Consider the following 15,904-nt stretch of genomic DNA (forward strand, 5'->3'; position numbering starts at 1 on the left):
TTCCTACTGTATTCAGGCCTGTCTTTCTCTCTCTCTCTCTTTTTTTTTTTTTTCTTTTATGCAGGCGATACGGATTATGGTTTCGATTGCGGAAGTTAATAATCTGGTTGCTGGGAGTGTACATAGCCATCCCATTTCTAGTAAAACTTTGCCCTGCTATTCAGGCAAAGCTGGTCTTCCTAAACTTTGGTAAGTGACTCAGTCTGCTGGGGTGGGTGAGAAGAGAAGGGGAGAAGTGTCTTTGTCTTCCGTTTGTCTGCCTTCAGTGTTTCTGAAGCGTTCAACAAAGTTGCACGAATAGACAGCAAGCAAATGGAATTAAATCCAGTGAATTGTTTTCCGGGCAGTGAGTCTTCACCTGGAAGCATTTTAGGAGAATATTCTGGTTGAAACAGAAGAGGCCTGTTGATGCAGTCAGATGGAGTGTTTTCCTTATGTCTGTTTAGCCTTTGTATTTGGTTAAATTAGTGGTATAGTGGGTCTGGTGAGCTGGCTCAGTTCCCAGGTCACCCCCAAGAGGCCTGAGCATCCACAAGGTGGAAAGTGATGGAACGTTGTTGTATGAGAGATACTACCTAGCAACCTAAATCTATCTTTAAGCCTGAGTTATGTTTTGTAACAGAGTTTTGAAAAATATCTTCCTTTGACTGTAATAGCTAGAAGGACTAACTGTAGATACATTGTTTTTGTATAATTTGTGTCATTTTGATTGCATGCTTTGTACATTCTAACCCCTTAGATCATGGTTGCTGTGAAGTGTGCACCTGTGTGGGCCAGCTCTTGTGCCTTGATGATCAGAACTGACAGCTAGGTAACCTGAATAATGCAGGTTTCAGTGATGATTTTAATTTGTTCTTGCAGAGCCTCTATTCATTCCCAAGTGACTGAAATAATTGTCCTGTAACTCTTTCCAGCAGTGGTATTAGTGCAAGTACTAGTGCAGTGTTGGTCCTGTTGCTTTTAGTTGTATCAATACTCCCGTGAAAAACTATTTGCCTTAATAGGAAGTGCATTCTAACACATGCATTAGAAATACATTGACATACATGGCATAATTCTTCTGCATTGTAGAGTGATGTTTCTCCTTCAGAGGAGTGGTGTAGGGTTTGGCCTGTCATATTTTAATCTTTTGAGTATAAAATCACTACTCTTCAACCATCTTTTTTTTCTCTTCCTTCTATGTAGTTTGGGATTTGCTTCTGAAACAGTAGTAAAGGGCTTCAGCAAAAAGTGCTTCCATTTGTTTGTTGAGGTACTAAAGATGAATTGATAGCTGTGCCCCCACTGTTAGCAACAAACCAATGTCTGGATTTGTTCCATTGTGGAGGAACACACCTAGTCAGGTAGCTGGTTGTGCCCTTAGTGGGGGGAAAAATGTCAGGAGTCCCCAGCAAGTGGCCATGACCTGGTGTTGACCCTTTGCCTGACAAAGGGCACAGGGACCTGTGATGCCAGCTGGTCACCAAGAGACTCTGCAGGAGCCAATGCATGAGAAGACCCCAGACCAAATACCACCACTGGAGCAGGTGTACAGACTGTGAAGGTACAGTATCCTGAGGATTCCTTTTTTGAGTGTCACTGCTGAATGCACCAGCTCAAGCTGTTACGGTGTCACTGCACCACAGTTAAATTACTTTGAGGAACCAGATATGGTTCTGCTACAAGAAACCTGGGGCTGAGGTGGTGAGGGAGATTCATCTGGCAGTGAGGTGAGAGTCAAACAGGGCGCCTGTGGGTTCACTGGAGCTGCCCACTGTGGGCTTTGGTCCCAATAGTGAAAGTTTGGGGTGGTGGAAATGTGATTACCAGAGTGGTCCCGAATGGTCAGACAGGGAAAGTTTCCTCAACACTAGGTTGTGAGATACGTGGCTATGTGGGTAGAGATCTCAAGCTGTCTCCTAGAGGTCTTCCAAAAACTGAGATTTCTACAAGCGTAAATACAGACTAGATCAGATTTAGTGTATCAGTATGATTAATAAATCGTGTGATTTTTGTAATTTGATATGTTGTGACTGATGCCAAATACCTCTGCAACTAAAAACATCCTTGATGTGCTAAATCTTCATGGGACATAGGACTCTGATCTGTTTGTGTGTAGAATAGATGGACTATGCCATTGATAAGTGCCATACATAAAAATTGCCTGTCCCTCTATATTTTTCTCTTACTTTGAGGTAGATACTTCCCTGGCTCCCATGACTAATATTGGTATGTTCCTGTTCATGTCTTCGTCATACAAAATCTGGCAAGAAAGTCATGAGAGATTTAGCAAATGGGAAAATCCAGGCACAGAGTAGTTGAATAATTTTCCCAGAGCACTGCTAGAAGTGACTTGTGTGCCTGTCCAGACTTCAACCACAGAACTTAACCATCCTCCTTGGAGCATCCACTGCCCTTGTGAGAGTGTCATTGAGTTCTGTGATGACAGCACAGTCACCCAACAGGTCTCTGGTGGCATGCATTGTTTGTCTGGGACTCTTCCCCTTGCTTTTGCATAAGAGCAAACAGACTTGCATAGGTATAGATTCGCAGTCTGAGGGTCCAGATTTGTCATCAGCTGTCTTCTGCTTCGGTTTTCATGTTTGTGTAAAGTTAAATGATTTTTTTTAGATGGTTAGTGAAGTGAGATTTGACTGTCACCATTATCAGTGCTGCTTTTTGTGTCAAAAGCATAAAAGCTTTTGTAAGTTTCAAGGAGACAGACTTCCTGCTACTGCTGCAGTGTAACTTAATTGTATGGGGAAAAAATGAATCATAAGTTTGCCAAATGAGCTAACCCACCCCATTCATGCAGTGGAGGCTTATAAAGCAGATTGGACAGGGATGATTAAATATGTATCAGAGGAAGCTTTGTCTGTCTGTCCCACCTTCTCTTAATTTTAGCCTGCTCCTTGTTTTTTTGATGGTTGCTTGTGTCTTCTTACCTTGCTTTCTTTGCTATTTATGTCTTAATCACAGCTGTAGCCAGTGAATCCTTTTACACAAAAAGAATAAGCTCTTCCCAGCACCGAGGACCAGTTTGTAAAACTCTCCAGTGTCTTGGTTAAGAAAATAAAGGTAAAAATCAAAATTAAAAGGTTTAATATCCTTTTTTTTTTTTTTTAATCATTTCAGTGAGGGTCCCATATTTCATTGACTTGAAGAGACCACAGGATCAAGGTTTAAACCATACATGTAATTATTACCTGCAGCCAGAGGAGGATGTAACCATCGGAGTCTGGTAAGGAAGCCTGTTCTGTGAAGTATGTGCCTTGCATCTTTATCCTTCTTTTTGTTCTCAGTGTTGCCTATCCAGTCTTTTTGCTGTGCATGCTCTCCTTTGTGGATGTTTGTACTTTCATCTGCCAAGTGACTGAGTTCATGTTGAAAAGTATGCACATGTCTGGAGCTCATGTGAACTCGGATCAGTAATGCATGAATTACAGTCAGACAACTTGTGCATTCAGAGAAACTTCATAATTTGGAATCATAAAGGTTACAGGTCTGCATCACTACAAATATTGTGCCTCCATATGAGGCAAGACACAAGGAGTTAGACGTTTTGTCATTCAACTGCTGTTCATATTTTGTTTTGCAAAATAGATGTGGGGGAAGATAGAAAAAGAGGATCAAAGTGTTCAGAGTAGGAGGAAGAATATTCTGTGTATAAAACATATGTAAAATTTGTAGAGTGGGTGAGAGCAGAACACACAGTTTACTCTCTTGACAAAACAAGTGGCAGTGTTGGAGTTCACTTGTCATTCCTGTCTCACAGATGATTTTCTGGTCCCAGGCAAGGACAATTCATTTTAGCTCCTTACTACCCAGGATCATCTCAGTTATGGAGGAAAGGTGATGTTCTTTAATACAGATCGATGTGTAATCTGTAAGACTGTAGGATTTGGAGTTTTCAGTCATGTGTGTAACTGTGTCCTCTCATGCAGTAGAGATTTTCTCTTCACAGGGTGTGACCTTTTGAATGGGATACTGATATCCTACTACATCAAGACAGTTCCTTTCCTAAAAGTAAATTTTGATGAAAGGCATAGTTAGGAACTTGAATACTTCAGTCTTTCCAGGGTAGGCTGATAAATAGTGGTTTCATTCTTCACCTGGACAATTAAAATCCCACCTGTTAAGCTGTTAAATAAGTTTGTATTGCAGTCTTGAGATTAGCAGGTTTTTTCTCTTACAAGCATACTGTTTATCTTTACTGAAACAGAACTTCCAGCTTGAGGTGGCAATTCAGAGTTTGTCATTTGTCTTGATGTTTAGGAGAGGTTTTCAGAAGAGTTTGGAACCTTGCTTTTTAATGCCAGTGTAGGTCTTGTGTTTGGTATACTTCTGAAACAAAGTCCTTAGCCTGATTTGTTCATAAGCTTGCAAGAGTCTTGGGGCAGAACAATTGGAGAATTTGTGAGTCCCACAGTTATTGAGGCTCAATGTCTGCTGACTGCATGCATGCAAGTAGACTTTTTACATTGTTTTCCCCCTGTGTTAGTTTGTCTCTGAGCTTTTTATCTGGAAGGATTATGTGATAGGTGGAAGCTTCTCTGTCTTTCAAGGAGAAAGGCATGTGAGTACTTAAGTTACTTCTGATTGCTGTAAGCTAGCCCCCTTCTCAACAACTGAGATGGTTTGGGGCATGTACTTGCTTTTAATGTTTGTATTCTAGAGTAATTATCTCATTTAAATGCCTACCTTCTGTTTAGTCCATCATTCCTCTTTCATTCCACCAGTGTTGAATCCTTTCTAGCAGGCTACCCAGCTACATACATTATCTAAAGAACAACTGCTGTGAGTTAAAAATTCCTGGCTCTTCTACATTGTAGCTTTTGCAGGTAAAATGTTATACCTTCAAGAACCTTGTGTCTGAAAACAAAACACGTGATCTTCTCATCAGACCGTGAGCTCTTCCTTTTCCTCAGATTGGCTATGGAGTCAGATATGCCTCTTACTCTTTCCAAACCCAGATGACTTTGATTATTCTGAACATCTGCTGACCTAGCAGTGAATCTTGTTTATGGTGTATAAGTATGTTAAATGAAGTAATTAAATGCCATAAAAGCCAAGGAATTGAGATTTCTCCAGAGCAGCAGGAAGTTCAGTAATTGTGCTTTAGGGTTGCCTGTGAAGTTTGATGCCTTGCACAGACCCGAGTTTTGAAGGCAGTGGTGATAGAGGTGAAAATATAGAAATAAACCATAGCCACTGCCTTTTAAATTTGGCCATTTGTCAGCTAATCATGACAATTTTATGAAAAGTGTGTATGAGGTGTGTAATCCTGAGTTAATGAGTTAATCAGAAAAACTCAAAATTCAAGGGGCAGACACTTGAATGTTGAGTAGCAGCAGACAATGTAAACTTTCCTTCTCTACACAGGCACACAGTCCCTGCAGCCTTATGGAAGAATGCTCGAGGGAAGGACCAGTTGTGGTTTGAAGAGGCTTTGGGCTCCAACCATCCTGTAATCCTCTACTTGCACGGCAATGCGGGAACAAGGTGAGGCACCAAACAGTGACGGCTTTGTTTCATGATGTGTTTTTTTTTCCTGGTTTGCCACAGCTTCAGCACATGGAGAAAGATGGAGAAAACCTTCTTAGGGCCTGTAGCCATAGGACAAGGGGTAGTGGGTTTAAACTAAAAGACGGTCAATGTAGATTAGATATAAGGAACAATATTTACAATGAGAGTGGTGAAACACTGGAACAGGTTGCCCAGAGAGGTGGAAGATGTCCCATCCCTGGAAACTTTTAAAGTCGGGCTGGATGGGGCTCTGAGCAAACTGATCTAGTTGAAGATGTCCCTGCTTGTTGCAGGAGGTTTGGGTTAAAGGCCCCTTCCAGCCCAAACTATTCTGTGATGAAAACCAAAATAAAATCTAAAATCAGTTTGGTGTTTCTCCTTTTAAAAGAAGGTACTTATGGGGAGGGATCATTTCACAGAACATTTATTGAATATGGGAACAGATTTATTGCAGTTATCAGAAATATCTGATATTGTAATTTACCTTGTACCCTCTGCTAGAAGCCAGGAGGTTGTGACACTTTATAGATCAGGTAGTGAGAAGTACTTTTCGGTATAGTAGTTTCTGAATTGAGACATGGGATAGTATTAGTGCTTCTGTATATGTTACTTACAAACATTACATAAACATTCCACTTCCTTTTTTGAGTTTATTTTAGTAGTGAACATATTCTGAGGAAGGAAAATCAGAAGGAAAGAGGATGGTCATGTGGTGATCTTGTTTCATTATTGCATACGTACAGGACATTTGTCTGGAGCAGGAACATTTCTAAAATTTGTAATTTTATAGTTGACTGTGTATCAGCTAACGTAGTAAGATAGTTTTCTATACTTTGTTGTTGGATGCTAGAAAATGTAAGTGCAGTGTGAAGCTTCTTGGATATTTCTCAGAATTGTGTTCTTGCTGGCACATCTCCATGTGTTACAGAGCTTTTGTTTGTTTATTAGAGCATCGTCTTTTTCCTTACAAATACGCATTTTACAAAAAAGTATCAACCACCTTCTGAGTTTTGAGTGCCAGTGCCTGTTTTTTTGAAACATTCTGCAAGAGCAGAAACGTTCAGAAAAAACAAGTTCCATGATGTAAAGAAACTCTGTTTTAGCCATGCATTGCAAGGTTTAATCAAATTGTAGCATTATTTTTCAAATACTGCTGAACTTGGTTTTTTGCCTTTATTGGGTGTAGCAAATGATACTAAATGGAAGCTATTCTGCAGCTTAATGGTGGCAATTTGGGACCAGTATCTCTGTTATGAGTGTATTGATTAGATTTACTTCTTGGCTCCCCCAAGTGCTGCTGAGATAAAGTACTGAGCTGTGAATCAGTAACTTATTTCATGCTTCGCTTTATTCTGTGTACTGGGGAAGCTGGAGGTGCATTGGTGCTGCTATTTCAGATTTAATATATATTGCTGTATGTTTCTGTGCTGCACATGCTGTCGCTTGTCCAAGGGCTGCTTGACTGGTGCAGGCTGCATTAACCATAAGTAAAAGGCACTACCTTGGCTTTCTAGTTCACCTGAGTGATCTGGGACTGTGGCAAAAATGTTGTGTTTACTTGATCCCCTTAGAAAAAATTCCTCTGTTACACTTTGAGGAAAGCATGAAAAGGCACCAGTGTGTGCATGTCAAAAGTGACTTTTCAAGCAAGTGGGTCATCTTCTTCAGGCTTGTATTATTCAAAATGACTTACAAGCAACCCCTTGCATTTTGCCCTGAGTGTTTTGACTGCCTTAGGTATTTTGTAGTACAGTTGGAGCTGACAGTTTTTTGGCTGGAAAGTGAATGTGTTCATAGAGGGAGGTCTGGAGATTTGGCTTTTTGATTTAGAGGCTGCACTGACCAAAACAGTCGTAATGTGAACGTTTTATAGCTTTCATATGAGTGCAAGAGTAAATTTACATCAATACTAGACTGAAGTTTGAATGTGGAATAGCCATGTCATTTTGTGCATATATTTTAAAGTTTGTAATGGCACATTCACACTCCTTTCTGTTTGACTGTCTAGATTTCAATTTGTATATCTAAACCCCCCAAACATTAAGCAGATTCTTTTCCTGGACTTATTTACAATATTCAGCTCTGTTTTTCTCTGATCAGTCTTCTGCACATGTGCCTTCTTTCCCTGTGGTTGGAACCAGGTGAGAAAATCCAAGGACCAGCTGCTTGGGTTAATGTCATGAGGTCTTGCTGCCAGCATCACACCTTGGAGACCAGGGGCTACTGGCTGTGGCAGCACTGGTGGAAAGAGCTCAGGGTCTGCAAAGCCAACAGGGACAGGCTCTTTTGGATGTATTACAGTCTTTGGAAAAGGTGGATAGGAGACTGGGTGGAAAAGTTCATCTTTACCTGCTGTGAGGCAGGATTTACAGGGAGAAGTTGACTTCACAATTATGTCCTGCGTAGCTCAGCAAGGCCTTGCTGTCTCCTTGAAACCTGTGACAAAGCAGTTATGGCATTTCTTGTTTTTGGCATATTTGTCTTAAATTGCCTGAGGCAAGTGGGAAAATACCTTTCTGGAAACTTAAATGCTCACATGCAGTTGTTTGTTTTGTTTTTCTCTTTTTTTTTTTTCCTCCTCTTTATGAATCACTCTTGCCAGAGGAGGGGATCACCGTGTGGAGCTTTACAAGGTAAGTGGCTGCGTGTGCTGTCCAAACAGTTGCATTAACACATCAGATGTGGACATAATTGAGAAGACTGCTCATAACAGCCCACTACCAACAGGCACAGACCTTGGGGCTCTTAGTCTCCTTTAAATAGGAAGGCTGTATGGGAAAAGGTAAACTGTGAGCACGCTTCCCCATGTTCAAAGATACTTGAAAAGTCTTCTATTTGCTGATGTTAACGGCCAGTTCCAACTGAGCTAACCGGGTTCTTTGCCAGGAATACTTTCCCAACATAGTTTATTGGAAAAATCAAAAGTTTTGTTTAATTACAGCCACAGTTTGATTGATTAATGCACTAATTTAAGATACCATTTAAGAGTATTCAGTCTGGTTTTCCCACTTCCTTATGGCACAGTTCATTTGTATGAGTGGTGCCATCTTAAGTGCAGAAGGTTTTGTACAAAATCTAATGAATTTCCCATATGTAGCACTATGATCTGTTATGTGAGAACAACAGCCCCAGTTGCTTTAAGTGTTTTGTCTAGTGACTTTTGGGGTAATGTATTTTATTAAAGTCTCTTTTGGCTGAAATTCTCACAATTTCTTGGCCTCATATTGTGTTTCTAAGAGAGCCATAATTCTTTTTGCTAACTCATTTCAGAGGGGTCTAAGTCTATGTTTTTCCTGGGGATTTAGCTACCATTTTCTTCTCTTTATAATTTGTGTCAGTGGTGGCACTCATGAAGTTTTATTGCAATGCAATACAGGATCCCCTGCTGCGAAGTTTTTTTTACATTCAGATTGGTTAGAAAATACTGTTTGGCAAGCCCAAGGAGGCAGGTGATACTTCCTTTAAGAAAAAAGGATGAGCTGATTTGCAGAAAATTGGTTGAGGGGAGTGCCACATAGAGTGATGTATTTGGTCATTTTTCAGGGAGCCAGCCTATGCTGTGGTGCATTTTGTGCTGGCCAAGATAGGCAGAGGAATTGTTTCTGATTTTGAGGGACAGGAGTAGCAGCGTGTTCATAATACTCAGTGTGTTTCTGTGTGTACACATATGGAGAACACAGTTTACCAAAACACAAGGTTTCTGTTCCTGAGTCTGGTTTCTTTGCTTCTGAAAACATCCAGAGAAGTTGCTTAGTTTGTCTTTTTCAGTCAGTTACTCACATGTGAACACACACATGGGCTTACTGGAACTCCAGAAACTCCAAATTTGTGTTTGTTCCAGCAGAATGAAACAGGGATGCTGTCATTTTTGTTGGTGCTTCTAATATTGACGAGAGAGAAACATCCAGTGCATGTCCAAAATATATGAGAATTAGCCCTGGATGGATACATCAGGGAAGAGGGAGAAACCATCACCATCTTAGTCCTCTCAGCAAGGGAATTGAGCTACCAACTTCTCTGAACACCCCTCTTTTCTACATTGTCTTATCTTCCTCCTTTTTCCCCCTGTACTAATGAGACCTGAACTTGTAACAGTAATCGTTCAGGCTGTTAAAATTTCAGTTACATCAGAAATAAAATGTTGGGTTTATATTTACTTATTTCCTCTTTAGAGTATAGCATAATACTAAGATTGCTTTTTTAAATCATGTATCATACACAGACCACAAGAGCCAACAGCATTTAAATCCTTTTGTGACTTTTTGTTGATTTTTTTTTTTTTAATCTGCCACAGAGCTGTTAGGTTCATATCAAGCAATGGTAGCTTGGAATGCTAACATTGTTTTTTCCAAGGCACTTTATCCAAGTAAGTTGATCTAACATTGAGTACTTTTACTTGCTTTTAACAGATTTTGTTAGGATTACCTATTCATAAGAGAGCAATTGCAAGTTTTGGATCTATATATTTAAACCTTCTGAAATAGGCTTCCATATACGTACATTTATACCAATTTGAGTAATATAATTGAAGCAGTTGTACTGTTTCACTGGAAAACACAACAGTCTTTGTAGGGGAAACAGTAGGATATTTGCAGATCTTAAGGGCAAAGCTGTTTAAGGGAGAATCAACATCTTAGGAAGCCTGATATGAGGTCCAGGAAACACACGGAGTAAAACCAGTGGGCTGAGATGATTAGTGTTTGGAAAGCTTTGTGCCTGCTACACTGAAAAGCTGTAAGTTGACATGTCAATAATGTTGGCCTGACGCAAGAGCATGGCTGGTGTGAAAGTCTCTGTGACGAGTTTCTGCGTGTTTCTCTGCCCTCCAGGTTCTCAGCTCCCTCGGGTACCATGTGGTGACGTTTGACTACCGAGGTACGTGGACTTCTTTTATTATGAAAGAGCTTTAGATGTTTCTTTCTGTACAATCAACAGAGTTCAGTCTTTTTTTTTTTTTTTCCCAGGGAAACTGTTCTTTTGTAAAACTGGCTGCCAGCTAGTTAGATGTGGTTATTGCTTCTTTTTTTCCCCTCATGGGTATCCAAAGAATTTCCCAAAATTTCTTTCCAGTGCCTTTTTGTGTAGCACTGCTTTCCAATGTCCAGTTCAGTGGACTCTGGCTCCTGTCTGTCCTCATGCACAGGGCTTGTTGATTAGGGAGCTAAGGAAAAGAGGGTGAGCCAGGCACATAGGCTGTTACGGCATCCAGTTAAAGTCACCCTCCAGGTGCACATGTGGAATATAAAAATATGCTTGCCTAGGTGTATTCCATTGGATACGATCTAGTTGACTGTCATAAAGTCACACAGGGAACTGAACTTGCACTGACTTCCTTTTAAAAGCTAATGGGTGAGATAAGAGAGGAAATGATTTGCTAACAATTGGTAACATACTCAGCAAAAGCCATGACTGTTTTGCAACTCTGCCACCAGCAGTCAGGCATCTGCTGCTCTTTTTTTACCTTCTTAGTGTAATGGCTGCAGTGTAATGCCACTGGAGATAGAGGAAAGAAATTAATCCACTGCATTTTTATCAAGAAGACATCTGGGAGAGGTTTATTTGTAGGAGCTTGCCCTGTTTTTCAGTCCTGCTGGCAGCTGCTTCTCTGGCTGCTTGTTGGGTATCAGAAGGGATGAGGGATGCTGGCTGCTCAGCCTACAGTGTGTGGATGTGCTGCAATAGCGATAGAGCCAAAACAGTCAGGAGGGTGGAAAATTGCTCGAAGGCACTGACCTGACCGAACAGCACAGACAAACTGATGTCGCAACAGCTTTGTGAGACGTGCTTAGTCTTTGGCCCTAGGCATCCAATTCCTATGCTGTTACAGACTCCACTTACAAATTGGTTACATGCATACAAAAGCAGGGGAGGTTAGTGAGCCCGACTGTTGCAGATGGGTATGTGCAACACACAGTTGTAGCAATGTTTGGGATCCAGTCCTCCCTGGTTTTGTTGTTGATTAAATCCACAAAAACTGCTTGGCAGCCAGCAGTCACCTTGATTAAATGACTACAGATCAATTAGGGCTTTCAGCTTCAAACTGTAGAGGTGCACAGTGAAATGAACAGAAACTGCCCATGCCCCAAGTCCCTTTGCAGTCTCAGATGGGCTGCAGGGAAAGAGCTTTGCTGACCAGTTTGTGATTCTTAAAAGGACTATTTATGTTTCAGGCTGGGGTGATTCAATAGGCAGCCCGTCAGAGAGGGGAATGACCTACGACGCCCTTCATGTCTTTGACTGGATAAAAGCACGAAGTGGAGACAACCCTGTCTATATATGGGGACACTCCCTGGGCACAGGGTAAGCATCTAATCTCAGTGGAACTGAGCAGCTTCTGAAAAACATTAAACACTGACCTTGGGTGAGGTGCTGTTTGCTGCAATCCCCAGGATGGCTTGGCTTGGCATCTGTGGCATAATTTCTGCAGGGTAGCTTCCCCTTTGCACTCTACAGAGTGAGAAGGGCTGCAGTGGATGACTGTGCAGCAATTGATCTTGAACCTTCGTTGCCCAGAGGGTCACACTGGAAAAGACACTTAGAATAATAGAATGCAGAAAGAGATAAAGTAGGACTGTGCTGATCTCCTCCTGTAGTGGACCTGTGTCTGTATGTCCTTCAGAGCAGAACATCAGACTTCTCTGGTACTCTGAAAGAGTGTCTCAGGTCAGCCACATATGCATGTGACTTGTCCTTACAAAAGGTTTTCTTCCTGTCCTGGTAAACATGCTGTATGTAATCAATACTTGTGCAGATGCCTGCGCGACTACACTGCTGGCCACCTGTCACATTTTTGTGGTCGTGCCTGGCACACGGAAGTTCAGAGTGTCAAGTACCTTTGCCGTCATGTTTTTAACTTCCCTTTCCTGCTTCCTCCCTTTCCCTTGCTGTCTGGAGGTGAGTTGTGTTCAGCCAGCAGCACATGCTCTTACTTCATTGATTTGCAGAGGAGCAGAGGGCAAACACGAGAGTTACCTCTGAGTTGAGCTCTGTGTCGATATAACTGTAAGCCCACAACAGCTTGCCTTGCTGTGCAACAAATGCGTTGGTGGGACAGGGAGGTAATTCAGGATAGCGCGTCTTCATTGCTGTGACACTAAATATCCTGCTTTGTTCGAGGGAAGGCAAAGGCTTTTCCTCTGGCTCTTCCTCTAAATATTTTTGCCCAGTCCAGGATCCCTTTCTGGGTCAGAGCATGCTTGTGGCATTTCCCAATGCACTGCAATCAGAGCATCCTGGGACTGTGGTTCCCAGCTGAGTTCCCTGGTGACCACAGCCAGTCTGGAGTTTAAGGTTTGTGAAATGTGCTGTGCTTGGAGGATTCAGCAACTTTAGAAATATCCCTGTCCCATCTAGGGTGATGCATAGGGGAGACCTAGCTATGGAAACTCTCCTTGCAGTGTAGCCCTAGGCCCCTGCACTCCAGCTGCCTGAAACACAACACCCCTCTGCCCATATCCCTGCATTCCCCTCTTTTTTTTGCTCAGCAATTGTGGTCTGGGAGTAAGAGGCTGTGTCACATAGCCATGGATATGCTGGAAGCCTGAGAGCCACCTGAAAGGAGGTCCGTCCAAGTGTGGCTGCGTGATGTGCTGCTTCCTTGGACTCGTTCACTTACTGAAATGGCAGGCACCTGATGTCATTTGGGACAGTTGGGTATGGGAGGCTGGTGGGAACCCAAGCCACTGTGGGCTGGCTGACCAGACCTTGGATAGTGTTAAGGGTCGATGTTATGACAGTTGACTTTTACCTTTGGCACTGATGCTTTCAGAGGGCCTGTACCAATTAAATGCTCGTTCTCCTTTCCAGGGTCGCAACAAACCTAGTGAGGCGCCTTTGCGAGAGAGGTAAGTGTGGTGCCTGGATGCTCCTCCCACCCGGCACAGGCGCTGCTGGCGTCCCAGATACGTTTGGGGTTGTGACAAAGCTGTCCTTGGTGCACTGTGGTGTGGCAGCTGCTCTCATAAGGCAGACCCTGACCTTGTTGGCTATCTGCACCCCTACATTTCAGCACATTGCCTTCGGCTTTTCAGAAACGCCCCCGGACGCCCTGATACTGGAATCTCCATTCACCAACATACGGGAGGAGGCACGAAGTCACCCCTTTTCTGTGGCAAGTACACAGTGACTTTCACACTAGTGGCATGTAATTAATTGTATGCTTAGAAATTAACCGTCAGAAGTGCTGTAGCTGAGCTAACTGCATGGCTTGTGGGACAATAGTGATACCTATAAACATCGGGGTAAAGAGTGACACTTAAGACAACTCCTGGGAACACTAGTACGTTAAGCAGTACCAGGGCCACGTGTGGAGCCTGCTGAAAGAAAACAAACGGATCAGAAAGGGCAGTAAATGTAGGGCGGGTTAAGACAGACTCTGCTCTTAGCAGTGGTCAGCCCATTCTTTTTGTGTTGTAGCTTCTCTGTTGCAGGAGGCTGTTCTGTGGGTGTGAGCAAAGCAGTGACAGGGGTGGGCTTCTCTTGGCCTCTACCATGTGGACCCTTTGCACTTGTGCGGTTTCTCTGTTGAGTTCACTCTAATGTGGCCACGTCTTCCATCCAGCGTGGGAGTGAACTGAGCAGACACCCACTCCAGGTGTGAGATGCAACCAGGCTGGCTGAGGTGCCCTGGGCTAAAGCTCTTCCAGGAAGAGTGTTGCCAACAGTCCTGCATGATTCCTAGAGACCTTGACCATGCAAACACCTGAAGTGCCTGCTCCTGAGCAGGCTGGTAAGATGAGCCTGAAACAGTGGAGGAAAAATAATGCTGGTGGAAACATAGGCCATCTCACTGCAGAGAGTGCAGTCAGCAGCCAAGGGATGTTACCAGGATGGCAATGTTCTGCCCTGTTACTGCCTGTTACTGCTGTTTGTATAACTGTCCTGCTGGGGCCTGCCACTAATGCACATTTTTCCTCTCAGATATACAGATACTTCCCTGGGTTTGACTGGTTCTTCCTTGACCCCATCACGACAAGTGGAATTAAATTTGCAAACGATGAGAAGTGAGTTCCCTCTTTTCTGGGGTGTCAGCTGTAGCTGCAATAAGCCATGGGAAGCATCAAGTAGGACAGACATCAGACTGGCTTTTTTTTTTTTTTTTTCTGAAGTGTTGCAGCATTACACTTGCTGAAGTGATTTCAGTTACTCTCACAGCCCTGAGAGCAGCACAATTTTGCACTGTGGAGTTCTTTCTTTTTTAATTGTTCTTAATAAGGACAGATGCAGTAGAGGCCACAGAGATTACTCGGGAATATGCAGATTTGGTTCATGTGTTTTATACTTTTCAAGTGTATGTTACACATTAAACAGTAGCATTGGAACCTGAAAGGTTTGGGAAGATTTCTTCACTGTCCATTTGCATAACCACCTTGCCTGTAATCACATTATCTCTTTTCACTGAGTCTTTGATTGAAGAGTCTGAGCATTTGTGAATTTCCAGTAGTGAAACGAAAAAAGACCTTGGTGGGGATTATACTTTACAGTGTGGTGAGCCACTTTTCTCTGGTATAAGCAGCAAATAGTTTTTATGAGGTTGCCTTTCATTAGTAAATTTTCTACAGATCAAATGAATGGTGCCCAGATAAGTGTTTTGAATTGCACTTAATAACCCACAGGACATGTTTGTCACGACAGTTTTCTTAAAAATGCACGTTACTGTTAGAGAACGATGGGATTGCTCTAAGCCTTTGTGACATTGTTGTCTGTTTTACAGTGTGAAATACATTTCCTGTTCGCTGCTTATCCTTCACGCTGAGGATGATCCAGTGGTACCATTTCATCTGGGAAAAAAGGTACACGTGTAGCTCTGCAAACTGATCTGGTGGGAGGAACGGGTATGGATAGAATGACATCCCAACCAGGCAAAAAGTTAGCAATAGAAAGGTGTATGTAGAAACACATAGCCCAAAGGGAGTGCAGATTCTGTGCTGTTGGAGGTGGCAAACCAATAGTGAAATGAAGCCAGAGCTATCAAAGCCGCTCAAGCCAGGGCCCGTAACCCAACCCTGAGAGGGATGCGGGTTTGGAGTCACACACGTCCCTCACCTGCCTCCCCTTGCATTCAGCTTTACAACATTGCTGCAACATCACGGAGTTTCCGAGACTACAAGGTGCAGTTTGTTCCGTTCCACACAGACCTTGGCTACCGGCACAAGTACATCTACAGGAGTCCAGAGCTACCTCGAATACTGCGGTAACGGCCCGGCTCGCCGGGGTCACCTCTGCCTCAGGGGGGCTGGGGCTTGGGGCTTACCGTGACGTGCACCCATGAGTAAGAGAGCTGTATACTGGGCAGCTGGAGACCCTTTGGCCTCCAGAGTGGGTGAGATATTTGGGCTGGCTTAGGACAGAGTCAGCGCTCTCCACCTCCTTGCAAAGCAGATTTTGGGAAGGGGAGCCA

The 15,904-nt window shown here is 42.9% G+C and overlaps 1 protein-coding gene across 3 annotated transcripts in view; it reads left to right on the forward strand.

Annotated features, from left to right (window-relative positions):
* Positions 1-15,904, forward strand: part of ABHD12 (abhydrolase domain containing 12, lysophospholipase) — a 38,289-nt gene that overhangs the window by 20,174 nt on the left and 2,211 nt on the right. For all 3 annotated transcript variants that reach the window (XM_050315229.1, XM_050315231.1, XM_050315230.1), the window contains exons 2-12: positions 65-189; positions 3,115-3,220; positions 5,362-5,481; positions 8,108-8,138; positions 10,335-10,380; positions 11,676-11,805; positions 13,312-13,349; positions 13,536-13,615; positions 14,425-14,507; positions 15,218-15,296; positions 15,570-15,697. In XM_050315229.1, the coding sequence (XP_050171186.1) occupies positions 65-189; positions 3,115-3,220; positions 5,362-5,481; positions 8,108-8,138; positions 10,335-10,380; positions 11,676-11,805; positions 13,312-13,349; positions 13,536-13,615; positions 14,425-14,507; positions 15,218-15,296; positions 15,570-15,697 (966 nt within the window). The remainder of the gene's footprint in view (positions 1-64; positions 190-3,114; positions 3,221-5,361; positions 5,482-8,107; positions 8,139-10,334; positions 10,381-11,675; positions 11,806-13,311; positions 13,350-13,535; positions 13,616-14,424; positions 14,508-15,217; positions 15,297-15,569; positions 15,698-15,904) is intronic.

The sequence above is a fragment of the Myiozetetes cayanensis genome, unplaced genomic scaffold (genome assembly GCF_022539395.1).
Source record: "Myiozetetes cayanensis isolate MyiCay16 unplaced genomic scaffold, myiCay2020 scf2-11, whole genome shotgun sequence".
Lineage (NCBI taxonomy): Eukaryota > Metazoa > Chordata > Aves > Passeriformes > Tyrannidae > Myiozetetes > Myiozetetes cayanensis.